This window comes from Salvelinus sp. IW2-2015, linkage group LG28 (genome assembly GCF_002910315.2).
Source record: "Salvelinus sp. IW2-2015 linkage group LG28, ASM291031v2, whole genome shotgun sequence".
Taxonomy (NCBI): Eukaryota; Metazoa; Chordata; class Actinopteri; order Salmoniformes; family Salmonidae; genus Salvelinus; species Salvelinus sp. IW2-2015.
In genome coordinates, this window is record NC_036868.1 from 22,612,248 (window position 1) to 22,632,456 (window position 20,209).

Below are 20,209 nucleotides of genomic sequence, written 5' to 3' on the forward strand. Positions count from 1 at the left end.
AAATATTAGACAAAGCGATCAGCAGACATACAGTAGAGCAATAATTTATAAACCAGGATTTCCCATGGATAGGGTAGTGATTCAGTGCTCCTTACTTCCTGGTGTCTAGGGACGTCTGTGATAGAAACAGAAACAGGTGGGGAACGGCTGGGTTTGGTCCAGGCAGGGTTCAGAATAATCKCCTGGGCTCCTCATTGTCCTCAGTCCTGCTGCTTCCCTTTAGGATTGACTTCTCCCAAAAGGCCTTTTGTTCTCAGGACAATCGCCTGTGATTATGATTTCTGCCCTTTTCTGGAGCAAGATCATCTTTTGAGATTAAAGAAGACAGTTTTTATCGTTATCAAAAGCTAAATGTGGGCCGGGTGAATCGGGGCGGCATTGTGGTGGCAGTACACTGGTTGGGTAGGGCGTCTTCGTTAGTAGGTTAGATACAGTAGATTTGAGAAAAATTTGCGGTGATTTGCAACAAAATAATCGCTCTTCTTCATCATTGTAACCACGCCTAGTCTAAACATTCAGGTGTTTATCACCTTTTGAACCTCCTAGCTCCTCAGAAGTAGCAGGGTTAGGGAGAAACTGATTATATGTAATCCGAACTAATCAGTTATGTTAGCAGATTTGTGTGTGTTTGTAATCAGATACTTTTGAAACTAGATTACTTCTTGGATTACTTGTAAAATCAGAAAGGATATTAATAAATTGACATCTTTCTGTTTTCTCAATTCGGTATTGAAAAAATGCCCAAGTTTAAGTTTGTTCCATTGGCGCGAGTCTGACCAGTCAGAGACCAAACACTATGATGACATACCAAATGCGTTTGATGKGTCCTTTTTGTCTTCTTATGCCTTTTAAGGGAAAAGTAATCAGATGTTATGTTACTGAGTTTGGGTAATCCCRAAATTGTGTTACTGATTACAATTTTGGACAGGTAACTRGTAACTAACAGATTACATTTAGAAAGTAACCTACCCAACCMTGCCTACCAGAAATACCATAATTATACCTAACAGAAACACCATGGATAAGGAATGAAAAGGAAAGTTAGCCTAGCTCCACGATTACTCCTCACCTGTCTAAACTGCATACAGTACACTTTGACAAGTTAAATATGTATTTGGTCAGTTGGGCCCATTTCACTTCATGCAGTCAAACAGACGTACAGCTGTTTGTCATGGTCTGTAGCCGCCCTGTGCTTTCTGAACCCAGCTCCTCTCCCCTTGAGGAATGAATAAGGATTATTCAAAGATTTTATAAAAATACCCTCGATGACATCCATAGGTATCTAAGTAATCCATCCYCTATTTTTCTTTGGGCCAGGTTTTGTTTTACATCGTCTGTTTTGGATCAACGTTTTCTGTAAATGTTTACCTCGCACGAGCCCACATCGGTCCCTGACTCCCTACCAATATGGTAACCTATTGAAACAAACCAATGACCGGCAATTTCCTCAAGCCCCAGGCTGTCGCCGAGAGAACTCGTGATGAGGGGGTATTTGTCATTCAGAATAAAACTCAGATGGACGAGTAATAAGAAAATCCATATACACTGGTAATGTAATACCTCGCTTCTTTTGTTCAGTGGGACCCAGATCTATTGCATGTTAAGGGCCCTGTATTGTGTTTTGTGTGTTTTCTAGGAAATGGTGATAACCAGGAAATGTTGCATCAAGGCACAGACCCGGGCCTCCAGCCGATCAGAGTGCGGACAGGATTCAACTACAACCTGACACAAGCCAATCCTGCTGCCGTTGGCCACCTGAAGCGTCTTTGACTCTGGGAACTGTGTGTGTCAGGGCTCTACAGTGCTACCATTTTGGTGCTAAATAGTGCTAAATATTTTTGCTGTGCTACCAGGAATTTTAATTTGGGAATACCAGTGCCCATAGAAAACAAATCACCCAGGTAATAATTTTTTGTAATGATTTCTCCGCAGCCTCAGTAGTATGCAAACATGGTGGCACAGAAAGAAAGGAAAATAGCTTTTTTAGGAGATGAGGATTCGTATAGACCCAATGTATATGGAACGCTGTTTGGGTCTTTGCGTGTCAAAAAAGACAAGTCAAATAACATTATTTGACGTATCAAATAACGCTATTTGACACATCAAATAGGCTTGTTGACCAATCAGGACCATAATAATTTAACACGTTCAGTAATGTTTTACGTAGTTATTACACATTGATTACACAATCACTGCTGGACATAAAAAAGCTAGCGAGCTGATAGATGCAAACAATGTTCTATAGATGCAAACAATGTTCTTCCCCAAAAACATAGCAAAATGACATCTGTTTCAGTAGCTATAGTTAACCAGCTAACTATCTAGCTAGGTGGTGTCATCTAAAATACTTCTAATTTATAAGACAGTTCTTATTTGATTAATGGTGGTTGGACCCACCTATGTGAAGCTAGCCACAATAAGGTTTAGCCACAATAGTGGAATTGGCAGTTTGCCTTCAAAAATAAAATGTTATTTGTCACATGCGCCAAATACAACAGGTGAAATGCTTACTTACAAGCCCTTAACCAACAATGCTTTAAGAAGTTAAGAAAAATGTGTTAAATAGAAAAAAAGAAAAGCACATTTTTTTTGTCCATTAAAATAACATCAAATTGATCAGAAATACAGTGTAGACATTGTTAATGTTGTAAATGACTATTGTAGCTGGAAACGGATGATTTCTAATGAAATATCTACATAGGTGTACAGAGGCCCATTATCAGCAACCATCACTCCTGTGTTCCAATGGCACGTTGTTAGCTAATCCAAGTTMATMATTTTAAAAAGCTAATTGATCATTAGAAAACCATTTTGCTATGATGTTAGCACAGATGAAACTGTTGTCCTGATTAAAGAAGCAATAAAACTGGACTTCTTTTGACTAGTTGAGTATCTGGAGAATCAGCATTTGTGGGTTCGATTACAGGCTTAAAATGGCCAGAAACAAAGCACTTTCTTCAGAAACTCGTTAGTCTATTCTTGTTCTGAGAAATGAAGGCTATTCCATGYGAGAAATTGCCAAGAAATTGAAGATCTTGTACACCGCTAAAGCTAGCTAGTTACCCCAGAAGTTGCTGATAACATCTGTATCAAAGATATTTGCAAACATTTTTGATCCTGCTCACTTGATCCTGATCTAATTTCAAATGCTCACACAGACGTTTTCCCATTCGGTCGAACAAATAATTCCTTATTACCAACGCAGTATTGTACAACTTTGACTGTGATCATAATGGTGGCTCTTGGCTTGCACGTGCAAATTCAGCACACACAGCATTCTACAATAGAATTGTATTATTTGACATGTCATATTAAAAGCTTATTTGACCAGTCAAATATTGTTATGTTTTTTTTTTACATGCAAATAAACAAACGCCATTCCATAAATGTAGGCTATATTTTGTAATTGCTGGCAATTCTTCTCATTAAAAGGGGCAATCTGCAGTTACTACATCCATTTTTTTTTTTTACTTATAAATGAATAATGTAAACCCATTGATTCTTGAGGAGTATAACTTATAAATGCCCCATGAGCTTGTTTTTCCCAAAGTAAATTTAAACAAAGACTGTATAGCCTGAAAACAAAAAATGAAAGTTTTGATATCATGGATTGTTAGTCCTTGCATCGATAGCTCTATCTATGCGTTTGAATGTGGTTACATTTCTCCAGCCCCATCCCGCAACCTTTTACAGAAACAAGCCTTTTATCATTTCAACTGCGGATTGCCTCTTTAATATTTGTCATTGTGCTCCTACATTTTTCAGCTTAGGACCACATGTGCTCCTTGTAAAAACTGTAGAGTCCTGTGTGYGTTTGAATTTGTGTGTGCATGTCTGCTCACAGTATGTGTGTTTTTCTGTGTTTGTGACTTAGTGTCTTTAACATTCCCCTTGTTCTCAAAATATCATGTACAATACTGTATATTAAAATAACACACTTCACCAACCTACCAGACTGAAGTCAGTGTTGTATTAATCCCTTATCAGTTCCTGTGTGTGCGAAAGAAGGATTGGTCATAGATCTATTGCAATGCCGCTGTCTTACTAGCTGGCTTCTCTGAAGTGAAGGTGAAGGGAAGCTAGCTCAGAGTTTGCTCAAGGGGAGACTGATGGGAGTACCAGCCAGGCAGGTCTGTCAATGTTTTATAGAAGTGGTACTCGGTGTCAGGAACACAGGTGAAAGCCAGACACAGAACCTCTCATACACAACTGGGCGGATTTCCTCCTGGACACTGCTCAAAGACTAGCCTACACTGAGTGTACAAAACATTAGGAACACATGCTCTTTCCATKACATTGACTGACCAAGTGAAAGCGATGATCCCTTATTGATGTCACAGGAGACTGAAAAGATTTGGCATGGGTCCTCAGATCCTCAAAAGGTTKTACAGCTGCACCATTGAGAATCCTGACGGGTTGCATCACTGCCTKGTATGGCAACTACTCGGCCTCCGACCGCAAGGCACTACAGAGGGTAGTGCGTACGGCCCAGTACATCACCGGGGCCTAGCTTCCTGCCATCCAGGACCTCTATACCAGGCGGTGTCAGAGGAAGGGCCAAGAAATTGTCAAAGACTCCAGCCACCCTAGTCATAGACTGTTCTCTCTGCTACCGCACGGCAAGCGGTACCAGAGCGTCAAGTCTAGGTCCAAGAGGCTTCTAAACAGCTTCTACCCCCAAGCCATAAGACTTCTGAACATCTAATCAAATGGCTACTAGACTATTTGCATTGCCCCCCCCCTCCCCGTTACGCTGCTGCTACTTTGCGTATGTGTGCCATTCAGAGGTTGAATGGGCAGACAAAATATTTAAGTGCCTTTGACAGGGTATGGTAGTAGGTGCCAGGCGCACCGGTTTGAGTGTGTCAAGAACTGCAATGCTGCTGGGTTTTTACGCTCAACAGTTTCCTGTGTGTATCAAGAATGGCACCACAAAGGACATCCAGCCAACATGGGACAGCATCCCTGTGTAACGCTTTCGACACCTTGTAGAGTCAATGCTGCTGAAATTTGAGGTGCTCTTAGGGCAAAAGGAGTGCAACTCAATATTAGGACGGTCTTTCTAATGTTTTGTCCATTCAGTATATCAGTTGAAGTCTGAAGTTTACATACACTTAGGTTGGAGTCATTAAAACTCATTTTTCAACCACTCCACAAATTTCTTGTTAACGAACTATGTGTTTGTGCAAGTCGGTTAGGACATCTACTTTGGCATGACACAAGTCATTTTTACAACAATTGTTTATAGTCAGATTATTTCACTTTAATTCACTGTATCACAATTCCAGTGGGTCAGAAGTTTAAATGCACTAAGTTGACTGTGCCTTTAAACAGCTTGGAAAATTCCAGAAAATTATGTCATGGCTTTAGAACTTCTTATGGGCTAATTGACATCATTTGAGTCAATTGGAGGTGTACCTGTGGATTATTTCAAGGCCTACCTTTCAAACTCAGTGCCTCTTTGCTTGACATCATGGGAAAATCTAAAGAAATCAGCCAAGACCTCAGAAAAGAATGTAGACCTCCACAAGTCTGGTTCATCCTTGGAGCAATTTCCAAACGCCTGAAGGTACCACGTTCATCTGTAAACATAGTACGCAAGTATAAACACCATGGGACCACGTAGCCGTCATACACTCAAGAGGAGACTGTTCTGTCTCCTAGTGATGAACGTACTTTGGTGCGAAAAATGCAAATCAATCCCAGAACAACAGCAAAGGACCTTGTGAAGATGCTGGATGAAACCGGTACAAAAGTACCTATATCCACAGTAAAACGAGTCCTATATCGACATACCTGAAAGGCCGCTCAGCAAGGAAGAAGCTACTTGCTCCAAAACCTGCCATAAAAAACAGACTACGATTTACAACTGCACATGGGGCAAATATCGTACTTTGGAGAAATGTCCTATGGTCTGATGAAACAAAAATGGAACTGTTTGCCATATGACATCGTTGTGTTTTGGAGAAAGGGGAAGGCTTGCAAGCCGAAGAATACCATCCCATTGTGAAGCACGCAGGTGGCAGCATCATGTTGTGGGGTGCTTTGCTGCAGGAGGAACTGGTGCACTTCGCAAATAGGATGGCATCATGAGGTTGGAAAATTATGTGGATATATTGAGCAACATCTCAAGACATCAGTCAGGAAGTTAAAGCTTGGTCGCAAATGGGTCTTCCAAATGGACAATGACCCCCAAGCATACTTCCAAAGTGTGTCAAATGGCTTAAGGACAACAAAGTCAAGGTTTTGGGGAGGCCATCACAAAGCCTGACCTAATCCTATAGAAAATATGTGGGCAGAACTGAAAAGCGTGTACGAGCAAGGAGGCCTACAAACCTGATTAGTTACACAGCTTCTGTCAGGTGGAATGGGCCAAATTTCACAGATCTTATTTGTGGGAAGGCTGTGAAGGCTACCCGAAACGTTTGACCCAAGTTAAACAATTTAAACGCAACGCTACCAAATACTAATTGAGTGTATGTAAACTTCTGACCCACTGGGAATGTGATGAAAGAAATAAAATCTGATATAAATAATTCTCTACTATTATTCTGACATTTCACATTCTTAAAATAAAGTGGTGATCCTAACTGACCTAAGACTGGGAATTTTTGCTAGGATTAAATGTCAGGAATTGTGAAAAACTGAGTTGAAATGTATTTTGCTAAWGTGTATGTAAACTTCCAACTTCAACTGTACCATCATCATCCCACAGTATAGTACAGTACAGAACATATTGCACTAACTCATCCGGGACTCTGGACCTTGAGTGTTCACTTACATACCACCACTCTGAGTGTTCACCACCAGGCCTGAATGTATATACAGATGTTTCTCCCTGGCTTGCAGAGTGGTGGTATGTAAGTACTGACGCTCTGTGTGCTGTGGCTGCTGTGTAATGGCTCATTGTGTATAACTGTGGCCGYCTGTGGTTAAACAGTGCTCTGCTGTGTGGCTCAGCAGGTTACAAGCCCCTGGGGCACTAGGCGAGAGGAGAGAGCAGGCTGGACAGGTTTCGCACATGCACACACAGCCACTGCTGGGAGAGTTTACCGGGAGACTGAAAAGTGCCTCTCAGTCGGCTACTAATTGACACCCTTTAAGTGGCTTTTAGCTCGAGGAAAACCCATCAATCTTCTGCTGACTCGAATGGGACTTGATAGGCCGTTACCATGCCTCCCGTTCCCATGACTTCTGTTCCCATGGCCCCTCCAGTGCTTTAATGGGAAGTTTGGCTGATTAGCTGAACAATGGTGTTGTTTTGGGTAGTTCCTCCTTTTTCTGTTGTTTTTCCCTRTGTGTGTGTGTTCTTTTACATACATCATACAGTAGTCACATGCTTTTTCTTGTGTGTGTGTTATAGCTCACTGCCAAAGAGAGGAGGAACCGTAATAAAGTATTCATATGAGTATCAAAAGGCAGTATGTTTGTCTTTTTAGTCATATGCGGTTTGTTCGAGCCATTCTTTTCACGCCAATCAAAGAGCAATGGGAGTTTCCCTTAGTTTTCCCCTTAGTAGTCCTCACGCTGTTTTATGTTCTGTTTGGTCAACTCACCGAATTAGAACGTTCTGTCAAGTTCAAACACACCACTATTTCACTTCTAATGGAAAAGAAAAGAACAGCARTGAGGTATCGCACGCACATACACACAGCTAGTCTTTATGATGAGTGATGACAGGTATGCCAGTCTGTAGCTGTTTGTTGGAGAAAGTAGTGCTGTTCAGTCTTGGCTAAAAGTGTTCAGTCACAGGGCCCCAGCACAGCCTCAGGGACWGACAGCACTCCTTCACCGGGGGTGTCAGCCTTTGTTTTTTCCTTCACACGCCCTGATGATGGTTAGAAAGACCCCGCAGCAGTATCTCACACTACCCAGTATCTCACACTACCCCGCCTTCACCTGTAACAAGAAACGACCCTAGTCGGTGCCAAAACCGCACTTCTCAAATCATAGTTCCTCCTTGCAACTGCTTTTATCCCCCCAATGCTGTCGTCGTAGGCTTGACTCGCAGCCAGTCAGCAGCGAGGAGTTACTTATGACACGGCCTGTGGGAGGTGGAGAACCACGTGACTGGACTCGGGCTCCGCTCCTGCAGGTTGACTTAGCCAGCACAGCACTGGAGTCTTGGAAAAAGTCATATAATGGCTGAGAAATTGTAGCAGGGTCACGGGGCTGGGAGCGAAGTACGCAAAACACRTTCCGTCTGTCCCTATCAGCTCATCCCTGTCGCTACAGCCGYCTACAAACCAATGAGAAAGGTAATGACAATGGAACATTTCATTTTYTAAATTTAACCTTTATTTAACTAGGSAAGTCAGTTAAGAATAAATTCTTATTTACAATGATGGCCAAACCCGGACAATTGTGCTCCKCCCTATGGGACTCCCAATCACGGCCGGATGTAATACAGCCTGGACGGGAGATAGAGATTGCATGGCCCCTCTGCTCTAATATTCACTCTGTTTAGGTTTTCTAGTTTGTTATTATCTCTGCTTGTGTAATTAAACTTTACTAAAGGTTTATATCTGAGTCAGGCTCCCGCTTTTAGTATTGGTGCTATAATCAGGATCTTTAGGGCTTCTGTCAAGTAAAACGACTCCCTGCAATTAAAAAACATTTCCCTCACTTTTGTCAATGATTGTCAATGATCAACTGCATCCATGCCTTTGCTTTGGCAAACTCAACTTAGTCAAGTACTGTTGTCAGTCATTCAAATAGGCCTGTTGGTGAATCGGTCAGTCAAATAGGCCTACTCATGTGTTACTTTAAGTTGATGTTCCCAATTCCCCTTCACTCCCCGCGAATAGAGCTCAACTTCTCACACCCCTTCCCCCTAATTTACCCCATGTGTGCGCTCATCTCATCTTTTTAAATCTGGGCCTTCCTCAGTGCTATTAATGTATGTAGWGCCGGGCCTCCCGGGTGGCGCAGTGGTCTAGGGCTGTGCCACCAGAGACTCTGGGTTTGCGMCCAGGCTCTGTCGCAGCCGGCCGCGACCGGGAGGTCCGTGGGGCGACGCACAATTGGCCTAGCATCGTCCGGGTTAGGGAGGGTTTGGCCGGTAGGGATATCCTTGTCTCATCGCGCACCAGCGACTCCTGTGGCGGGCCGGGCACAGTGCACGCAAACCAAGGTCGCCAGGTGCACGGTGTTTCCTCCGGGTTGGATGCGCGCTGTGTTAAGAAGCGCATAAGGTTGGGTTGTGTTTCGACCTTCGTCTCTCCCGAGCCCGTACGGGAGTTGTAGCGATGAGACAAGATAGTAACTAACAATTGGATACCATGAAATTGGGGAGAAAAGGGGGGTAAAATTAAAATGTATGTAGAGCCAAATGCTTTAGTCTGATAGAGAGAACCCAGTAGCTCTCTGTCCCTCTCGCTCGCTCGGTTTGTTCTCTGTTTCAAATACATGGGAAAATACAGCATTATGAGGATTATGAGCATTATCAAATCATTTCTGGGTAACAATTAAGTACCTTACTGTGATTGTTTTCAATTAAAATTGTCAAAAATGAAACAAATAGCTTCTTAGCAAAGAGCTATTTCTCAAGCAAGAATTTTGCTAGGACTGTCTGGCAGTGGTCTGAGTGGGGAGGGGAAAACTGAAAACAAGCTGTTATTGGCATAGTAACCTAGCGTAGCAGGCGTTGAAAGACGCTTTAACGGAGTTCTCACTTCCGTTTTTCAGGGGAAATGGAAGTTAGGTTGAAAATACTGTATCCCTGAAAACTGTATATTAGTGTTTTCTGACTACTCCGTATAGGCTACTGGCAGAGAGGTTTGTAACTCTTCCTTATTGGTCTATGAACTAATTAACTGCCAGGCAGGCCAAAACTCCATCCCAGCAAAATAGGCTGAAATGTCAGGCGACCTACACTAAAAGGGCATTTTCATCATTTTTATAATTTCACAGTATTATTCCAACCACATAGTGTGGAAATACACTAAATGACCAAAGGTATGTGGACACCTGCTCGTCAAACATCTCATTCCAAAATCATGAGCATTAATATGGAGTTGGTCCACCCCTTTGCTGCTATAACAGCCTCCACTGGGAATGCTTTCCATGTTGGAACATTGCTGCAGGGACTTGCTTCCATACAGCCACGAACATTAGTGAGGTCGGGGACTGATATTGGGCGATGAAGTCAGGGCTCTGTGCAGGCCAGTCAAGTTCTTCCACACCGATCTCGACAAACCATTTCTGTATGGACGTTGCTTTGTGCACGGGGGCATTGTAATGCTGAAACAGGAAAGAATGTCATTGTATGCTGTAACGTTACGATTTCCCGTTACTGGAACTAATGTGCCTAGCCCAAACCATGAAAACAGTCCCTGACCATTATTCCTCCTCCAACAAACTTTACAGTTGGCACTATGCATTGGGACAGGTAGCGTTATCCTGGCCTCCGCCAAACCTAGATTCGTCCGTCAGACGGTGAAGCGTGATTCATCACTCCAGAGAATGCGTTTCCACTGCTCCGGAGTCCAATGGCAGCGAGCTTTACACCACTCCAGCTGACGCATGGCATTGTGATCTTAGGCCTGTGTTCGGCTGCTCGTCCATGGAAACCCATTTCATGAAGCTCCCGACAAACAGTTATTGTGCTGACATTTCTTCTAGAGGCAGTTWGGAATGCGATAGTGAGTGACATGATTTTTACACGCTATGTGCTTCAGCACTCGGCGGTCCCGTTCTGTGAGCTTGTGTGGCCTCCCCACTTCGCGGCTGAGCCATTGTTGCTCCTAGATGTTTTCACTTCACACTAACAGCACTTACAGTTCACCGGAGCAGCTCCAGCGTGGCAGAGATTTTACTAACGGACTTTGTTGGAAAGGTGGCATCCTATGATGGTGCCACGTTGAAAGTCATTGAGCGCTTCAGTAAGGCCATTCTACTGCCAATGTTTGTCTATGGAGATTGCATGGCTGTGTGCTTGATTTTATACATCTGCCAGCAACAGGTGTGGTTGAAATATCAGAACCTACGAATTATAAGAGGTATATATATATATAGTGTACAAAAGTATATGCTGAACAAAACATGCAAGAATTTCAAAAATGTTACTCAGTTCATAAGGAAATCAGTCAATTTATATAAATAAATTAGGCCSTCATCTATGGATTTCACATCACTGGGCAGGGGCCCACCCACTTTGGAGCCAGGCCCAGCTAATCAGAATCAGTTTTTCCCCCACAAAAGGACTTTAGTACAGACAGAAATACTCCTCACTTTCACCAGCTGTCTGGTCTCAGACGATCCCACAGGTGAAGAAGCCAGATGTGGAGGTCCTGAGCTTGTGGTTACATGCAGTCTGTGGCTGTGATGTCAGTTGGACTTATTGCCAAAATCTCTAAMAYGGCTTACAGTAGAGAAATTAACATTAAATTCTGTCAACAGCTCTGGTTGACATTTCTGCAGTCAGCATGCCCATTGCACACTCCCTCAAAACGGCACATTATAAAGTAGCCTTTTGTCCCCAGCAGAAGGTGCACCTGTGTAATGATCATGCTGTTTAATCAGCTTCTTGATATGCCACACCTGACAMGTGGATGGATTATCTTGGCAAAGGAGAAATGCTCACTAACAGGGATGTAAACAAATGTGCACAAAATGAGAAATTAGCTTTTTGTGCATATGGAACATTTCTGGAGTCTTTTCAGCGCATGACACATGAGACCAACACTTTACATGTGTATATATATATTCAACCAATATAAAACACAACACAGCAACTTTGACTGCACAGTGATCCTCCTGCAGGAGTCTCTGTTCAAAGGAATCAGAAATCATTGATGTGCTAAGGATTCGCAGCACTTGAGAATATTTTACACCTTGTCCCTCAGGCAACACCCACCCACTTGTTGAAACAAGTACACTTCTCTCTAGTAAAGTGTCACGCCTTGGGTGTTTGTCATTAGCAGGTAGTGGTTTGGTTTCTAGGCTACATTTAAATGGGTTAAGGCAGCCGAGAGAGTACTAAACCAACAAGGTCGTAGCTGGATCATGAGGTAAGAAGTGAAACAAGAGATGTTTTTGCTTAGCATACTACAATGAAAACCTGAGTACCATTCCATGCTGTTTTGCTTTAAGTTTGAATTGACTTAAACTAATGGAGCAGCCGGGTTCCTAACTTGTCTCTGTGAGGAAATTGGAGATAAGTCCAGGCCTCAGGGGAACCAGCCCTGGCTCTGCCTAGTGTGGAATAACAAATGAACTGAACCTGCAGTTCATCAGCTGTAACAGGCMTAACTAAGGGACTGGGAGAGAGCTTGGCCAAAACACATGGGAGAGTCAACACTGTAAAAGCTCAAGTCTCCTACCTTACAGTAACCATGGTGAAAGGCTGATCTAGGGCCTCAAGACGAGAAGTAGCAACACTGAAAGTTATGGCTGCTGTTCCTCAGTTTCTTTAAAATCACAGTARAGCAGCACACCAACCCCCAACAATAGTTTCAGAGAGAGAAAGCACAGAAGTTGGATTTCCTGTCTTGGAAATGTTTTCCTGGAAAACTGTTTAAGTAATTTTTTGGTCTGACGGTAGCTTTTCAATGGGAACTTTCAAACAAAGTTCCCCAGTTTGCTGGTGTAGAGACTGTAGCAAGATAAGGCAAAGATGTGGTAGGATAACAAACAGGGCTGTTTGCTCAAGATTTCAATAGCACCGCTTCACCCACAAACTCTATGGTTCCCCTTCAATGCCCAGCCCAAATAGAGCCAGCTTCTAGTACATGGGCTGCTTTCKCCACTGATACATATTCTCTCACCCTAGTCATGTGATGTGAGGGTTGCTGTATATGATCATTACATAAACAGTGATAAGAAATACAACGAAAATGTTGCCAACCTCGGCCACAAACAACCCTCGTCAATCAGGAAGACATACGTTCAATAGAAATATGGGTTTTATTAGTCAAGTTTAAACTGCAATCTGTCATTWAAAAAAATACATGAGAACAATGAAATTACTGTAGTGAACAGCAACAGCTGCTATAAAGAATACATTCAACTGTTGCTTTTCATGTCATGCGTCAATCCTGTTAACCTTTATACTTAACTACAAGTTTGGCCTTAAATCTGCTGTGTTATAAAGCATGTGATAAAGGCACAACGCTTGGGGATACCTGGAATGTATTGATAGGCACTTATGGGAACGAGTGGTCCAACAACACATCAACTAAAAGTGCTAGTAAATGTATGCATGGTATTGCGGAATAGGTGAGCGTCCATTACTAATTAAAATAAGAGCTTTCTATTTGTCGTTTACAGCATAAATGCTGGTTATATAGGCTAAGTGACTTCTTAAATACTAAAATGTATATTTTCCCCAGTCAAAAGGACAGTGAAATAACAGGAAGAGGACTGTTACTCAACTTCATCTACATTCTAGAGGGCCTTTGAGAGCTGCTGCAGCCCACAACTGGAAGAGAAATTAAGACATCAAAATAGAGAACCTGAAAACCGCAGTCCAATATCAGGGAAGAGGAAAAACAATAAATATAAATGCAAAACATTTGCATTTTTGTATTTAAATTAAGATTCACTTTCAAAATAAATCAAAGTGTAGTTACAAAACAAAAAATGTCATTGCAGTATAATATATTACCTGTAAAAAAAAAAAAAAAAAAAAAAAGTCTTCACAATCTTACGATTAATACGGAAGATCATAATTTAACATAAAAGAAAATATATTCTATTGTTTCATTATCCAGATAAATACAAAAAAAAAAATGCTTTAAGATCAGCAATAAATACATTTTGATAAGTTAAATAAGCAGTGACAAGCAAACCTTCCGTTTGAAGGTTTGACAAAACAATATAGTTGAACAAGGTGGAATCGATGGGAGAGCATGGCGCTCATGTGATTTTCGACAGCGGTGACATCTCAGTCAGCTATTGAGCCGAGTGGGAGCTAGGAGAACGGGGGGGGGGGGGACAGGCCAAGCTCAAATATGAATGTTGAACGACCAGTTTACATTGATGAACAGTCCTACTCCTTCCACACAACTAAAGAAACCAAACAGACATTTACTAAGGGTTCTTAGTAGCGCCAAAAGAAAATGAAAAATTCTTCCAGCCCTGATTCTAAAATTTTTAAAAACACCTGTGTGTTTGTCCAGTCCTCATAATATATATATTTTTTTATTTAAAAAAAAAAAAAACAGAACATATAGATTTTTTTTGCAATCATTAGGACGTGGGAAAAGTAACAATTGTAGTCCCGCACATTGATCGGACAACACCAAGGCACTTCATTTAATCTGGTAGTCCAATCATTTTTTTGATTGTTTAACTTGAAGAGAAATGTGACCCTTTTTTAAAAAAATGGAGCACGAATTTGTCACAAGTCCTCTTGAGACGAAAAAGTATGGGATGTTTGAAGATAGCTGTGGCACAGGCAGCAATGGCAAAGTGAAGATATGCAGCACCGCTACACACAAAACGACAGGGGAATCCTGCCTTGGGACATACTGAAACTTCCCACAGACCTTATCCATCCCCTCTGATTTCTACTGTTCACCATTATTGTAGCACTTCACCCAGGGCCAACTTGCTACTCACGATTCTTGAGTGACCACTTGGCTGAATGATTGTTTGGGTAAAACAAAAACACCTCTTTTGGCTAATTGGAGTCATCTGAGATGGGGGGGGGGGGGGGGAAATAGGGTAGCTGAGTTCTGATTGGACTCAGTGGCTACAACACTGCTACAGAGAATCATGTCCACTTCTGGGTTGTAAACAAGGCCAGGAGACAAGGGGGACAGGACCGTGGGGAGACAGGCACTCACTTTCTCTTTCTCACTCCATGCATCCATCCCAGGCACTGGGGGTGTAGGCTCTCTAATCATCAGAGATGGAGAGCCTGCTGAAGATGGGCAGGCGGCGTGAGGCGTCCAGGCTGGGGGACTCAGAGCCGCTCTGACTGCTCTGGTAGCCCTCCAGGTCTGAGAGAGAGTCCGGGGGACTGGCGGGAGACTCCGACATGGGCCGGAAGAAGCAGGGGGTAGTGGGGGAGTGCGGCGCCGGGGCCAGCAGGTTGGGCTCCAAGACAGGGGGCCCCCCTACTAGGCTCGGGCCAAACAGATTGACCAACTCCTGGCTGGAGTAGGTGAAGGGGTTAATGGGCCACTCGCCCAGGTCCTCTGTGGAGAAGATGGGCGGCGGGGTGACCGAGGTGGGGCTGTCCTGTAGACCRCCCTGGCTGGGGAAGCCGGCGAAGCTGAAGCTGTGCTGGAGACGGGGGCGCTCCATCTTGTTGAAAGTGGAGAACGGTGGCGGCGGGCCGCGGCGCTCCTCTGCGTTGTGGATGAAGTGGCAGCGCGGGCCGTAGGGRCAGAAGCCGATGGTGTGGAAGGTGCGGCACAGCTCCGTCTTGTACTTTGGGTGGCGGCTCAGGCTACGCAGCTCGTGCATGCCGTGGGCAAACTGGCACTTGTCGCCGTACTTGCAAGTGCCGTTCTCCTCGAAGGGCCGGCACAGCTCCGTCTTGTAGCGGCTGGAGTTGACCTGCTGCTGCTGCTGGCCCTGCCCGCCGCCAAGGCACTGGAGCTGGCTGCCCGGCTTGAGGCGATCCCCGGTCTCGGAGAAGGAGCGGTCCCGGAAGCGGTTCTCCTTGTTGTTACTGCCACCACCACCAATCAGGAGCGAGGAGGGGTCAGCCTTGAGACTATTGATGAACTGATTCTGGTTGAATTTGGCGTTGGGGAGGGTGACCGAGTGGCGGCGCTGGAACAGCCCACTACCCCCTGCAGAGGGGGCCCCCACTACCTTCCTGTCCAGCAGGGAACCAGTGGGGGGGCAAGAGGGAGGGTTGTTGGCACTAGTGCAGGCTGGGACAGATGTGGAGTGGGGCCCACCGAAAGTATTGTTGTTGTAGTTAAACATCTTATTGTTCTGCAAAGAAAAGAACACAGTCATGCTTAATAAAAAAAAGTGTCCATGTCAATCAGTACTGAAATAAACACCCCTAGTCAATTTCTCCCAAAAAGTTTGGAGCTAGCCGTGTTAGGTTACARTCCAGACTCATTACAAAAGCAGATCCAGAATCTTTATGAAAAACKTACTAGTTCAACAGCACTATAGAAAGACTGGTCTCCAAAGTCACAAGTTAACGACAATAGTGCAATCCGTTTACTCTAACTAGCTGTCAATCAAATAAAAAGCACTGCCAAACAATTATGGCCATAGCATGTTGGCGCGACAGTGATAGTACAGACCGCAAACCCTCAGGCTGCTGCACAGATGCTATAGAGGCTCTAATCTAAAGCACCTAGATACATTGTGATTGAGAGCATGTTTCCCAACACTCTAAATGGTTAAATGAGTGACAATGTTGCAACAGTTTAAGTAGGAAACATACTATCATCTTAAATTGACATGTTGAATTATTTTGACATATTAAATGATTTTATATTGTGCCAATTTCCCSTAATGTGGACTGTTTGTTTTACTACCTTAAACAAGCTTGCATTTTCATCCAATTAAGTTGAGTGGAATTATACATCCTTTTTACCTCAGATTGGTAGGCGTCATACCGGCGTATTTGGAAATAGCCACGGGACGGTTTTTCAATACTGTTGAAACACATACCTATCCATCCAGACATTTGTATCTACTTTAAGTAAATACCTGTAGTCAACTTGTGCAATACCTTGAGATAGAAGATAACATTCATTTCACAGGTCACAATTTTTCATTATAAAGTTAACAGGTAGTCAGTCCCCCAGTCTCTTGAGTCACTCACTGTTGTGCAGCCAGGTGATCTAGTTACCGTGTAGAATTCAAACCAAAATCTTTACCAGCTAGATATCTTATAACTATTAAGTTACTGTCTAAAATGTGCTAAAATGCTCTGCAGTTCAGCATTTGGTTTGCTAATTTAGTAGCTAGTTAGCCATCTTGCTAAGTGGTTAGCTTCWTCCAATGTCAAGTCAAATCAACGTCAGACATTCCAAAAGTCCTCATCYAACCAACCATGTATCGGTTATGCCATGTTTCGGTGTGGCCTTTGAAGTGTTAATTTAAACAGCACTACACTCCAAACGTTTACCCCTGTTCTATTGATTTCAGCGTAATATCGATGGAAGTGATTAACAACAAGTGATGTACACATTATTTCCAGATTACGAGTGGCTTTTTGAGCGGTGTTAGTTTTTAACAGGACGTGAAAACTCATCTTCCCCCCTCTAGCTAATTGAATCTAATTGATTTTAACATGACAATCGATATGAGTATTGACAACAGTGTTGCATTTCTTTTCTTTTGGTGACGTCTATCAAAAATGCAACATTCCAAAATGTAKCTCACTTTTCTGCAGGTTGTCCTCTAACAGTGATAATGTGCTCGTTTAAAAAAAAACATGTAATATTATTACTGTTGTTTCACATATATGTGTAGATAAACATAGTACTTTGTTTCACCTTTTCTGCATATTGGTTATTGATTTGGACATTTTAAACTCTTGACATTGGGCTATTTATCAAAATGTATTTTTTTAAGCAGCGACAGCATTTCAATTTAAGTTAAGAATATAAAATGACCTTTCATCATGAATTTCCAATGGTATTGTACTTAATCGGGTAATAACTGCTGAATGTCCAAAAACGTGCTGTGATTGATTAGAAATCAGCAAAACTGGTAAGCCCTACCTAGTGATAGGCACCAATGCCTTTTACATAGTTAGACATCTTAGATAATACAATAGATTAAAAACGATAACCAGTAAACATCGGGTAAACTAATTCAAAAGCCATAGCTATATAGATACACAGTAGTCAAATGCTGACATGTAACCTTTGTAGACAATATTTTCAAACGTAGGCACAACTGTTTACAATTCGTACTGTGTGTGAGATTTCCATAACGTTATCCGTGCGAGACAGCAGTTTGCACACACAAGCGCGTAARTTGTTGCAAGAAAACTAGTAGCAGCTAGGGTTGAATCCGCCTGTTGCTCATTTTCAACCAAATAGCTGGCATGTCATGGGATGTGAACTCATAGATAGCTACGTGCTGCATTTTCGCGATCACTTAGTTAATAAATAATCATATACCAACATTTAAAATAAATGATACATTCGCGACGCTAACTACTCAAGACCAGAAGAAAAAAAACATGTGACAGAAGCAGCGATAACTTACGTTGCCTGGTAAGGTAGCTAATTATTAAAGTACTGAATTGTTAACGGCCAGTAAACACTTTATACTTTATCATCAGTTTGTCACTTATGATCCAAAACGTGCATAGAACACTCGCTAACGTTTGCTGAACAATCCCGAAAAWGTTAAATGAACTAGGCGAAGCCAAGTTAGCTAGCAATTAGCTAGCCCTCAGCTCGAAGCAAGCAATACACATTCATTACCTTGTTCATTTCGTTGTAGTCGAAGAAAGGAGAAACGATACKTGCAGTCATTTTTGTTGAGTGGATATTGTAAAGTAAATATAAAATAATTTATCTAAAGCACAGGGCTGGTGGTAAGTCCAGATTGAAGTGTTCTTTCTGCCCTGCAGAGAGCCCCCTCTGTCCTGCAACAGTTGTGCGYAGTTCCCTTTTAAAAGCTCTATGCATGGTTATGTCTGCTGGGAGGGGCCTGAGTGTGATTGACACAAGTAACTGTCTCGCCCTCACCACTTATTTCTTGCTAGTCAGAACAGCCCCTTTTCAAAAAAATTTGGCCCAGGGACCAAGCCATGACCTTATTCCTCTGGGGACCGCTTTGGTAAAACATTATGGAAACTCGCTTTTTCTTTATAAAAATTAATGAATTATGTATTTACTTGGCTTCCTCTTTGTTTGTCTGTCTATCTTTTTGCCTGCCTGTGTCTGTCTGTGTTGGAGTCATGAACAGTGTCGCTCTCTGTGCTTTCTTCATGGGCGGTCTTCAGGGGCTCTGTTTATGGGCTGTGTTCTGGGGCTGTCTGTTTATAAATGACAAGACAATACCGAAATAACTGAGTCGTTATACACAATCATATTACCTGTGCTGTCAATAAAAACAATGTAACAACTGAATCTTTATAAACAAATACATATTTTCTTCTATCGATATATACAAAAAAATTGAATAGTACAAGATGTTTGACTCACCTAATCATTGAGACGGGTGTGTCTGTCTCCTGGAAACCAACAGTTCAAACCTCGGGGGGAAAGAGGGACACGCAAGGTGTTTTTAACAGCCAGTCTGCTGCGACATTTATATTTTGTTGCAGCAAGAGAGAAGAAGCTGGTCTCACATAAAAAGGTAGAATAAAAGGGGATTCATGTCTTCACTGCCATCTCGCTGAGTTTCGGGGAGACTAAAAATGAGGGGATCAACAAGGGTTCTTCTAAGATCCTCAAAGTTCTTCAAAGAACCTTAGGATTCTTGGCACTGARAATTGCCCCCAATAGGTTCTTCCAAGAACCCCACAGGAGGTGGGATTAATCGAGAAACCTCCTTAGTTGGTGGGGGTTCTTGCAAGAACCTAACTACTCAACTGAAAAATTTGGATTTGAAAGTACAGTAGGTCTGGCACTTAAATGAAATATGTAAAGTCTCCTCAATTTAAGGTAAGGTGTGTCCCTTGTATGATCTAAATTGATATTGTTTTAKGATGATACCATCTTTTCATATTTGTGCAAATCTTTCTAAAACAGAAAATGGACACAAGTCAATATCAATCAACAAAGAGGTAACAATATGTTGAAGGCTAGCTGTATTGAGTGCAGATGACTAAACTGCTCACCTTTGTGTCTGTGTCTGCAGGTATGAAGACGAGGAGGCATACAAAGGTATGTCAATAGGTATTGGTAAATTATTATGCAGATCACATTTACCATATTCCTCTCTTACCTCTTCAATGAATATCCCATAGGCCTCTACATTATGGACAAGGTATGTGTATGAAAAACATTATCAAAACAGTTTTTTACATTCACATTTACCACAAAAAACAAGGTATGAATACTGTAGTGTGCATGTTTTGTTGATCTGTATAATTACTATTCTTTGGGATTCACAGACTTCAAACTCCATACACATGAATATAACTGGAAACCTGTTCGATCACCATGCTCTGCACAGTCATTCTGGCTATGGATACGGAGAACATCAACACATTAACATCAACTAATTAACATCCCCTTTTATTCTTCGAAGAATTTATTGGGGTTCCCCCACAGTTTCAATTTGAAGAACCCCTAAAGGAACCTCCAGGAACCTTTAATTA

The 20,209-nt window shown here is 42.4% G+C and overlaps 2 protein-coding genes across 6 annotated transcripts in view; one reads left to right on the plus strand and one right to left on the minus strand.

The window, feature by feature from the left end:
* rad51b (RAD51 paralog B) overlaps positions 1–19,975 on the plus strand; it is a 68,264-nt gene extending 48,289 nt beyond the window's left edge. For 3 of the 5 annotated variants that reach the window (XM_023974276.2, XM_023974274.2, XM_023974275.2), the window contains one exon: positions 1,637–3,950. In XM_023974276.2, coding sequence (XP_023830044.1) covers positions 1,637–1,770 — 134 coding nt within the window. In that variant the 3' untranslated portion in view covers positions 1,771–3,950. Of the gene's footprint in view, positions 1–1,636; positions 3,951–19,746 lie in introns of those variants that run through there. The other 2 variants (XM_070435945.1, XM_070435944.1) reach the window with 2 other exon arrangements.
* On the minus strand, positions 12,888–18,547 carry zfp36l1b (zinc finger protein 36, C3H type-like 1b). The gene is made up of 2 exons (XM_023973869.2): positions 18,363–18,547; positions 12,888–15,894 (listed from the first exon to the last, which is right to left on the minus strand). The coding sequence occupies exons 1-2, from the start codon at positions 18,411–18,413 to the stop codon at positions 14,842–14,844; spliced, it is 1,104 nt and encodes a 367-aa protein (XP_023829637.1). The 5' UTR covers positions 18,414–18,547; the 3' UTR covers positions 12,888–14,841.
* Positions 19,976–20,209: the final 234 nt, after the last annotated feature.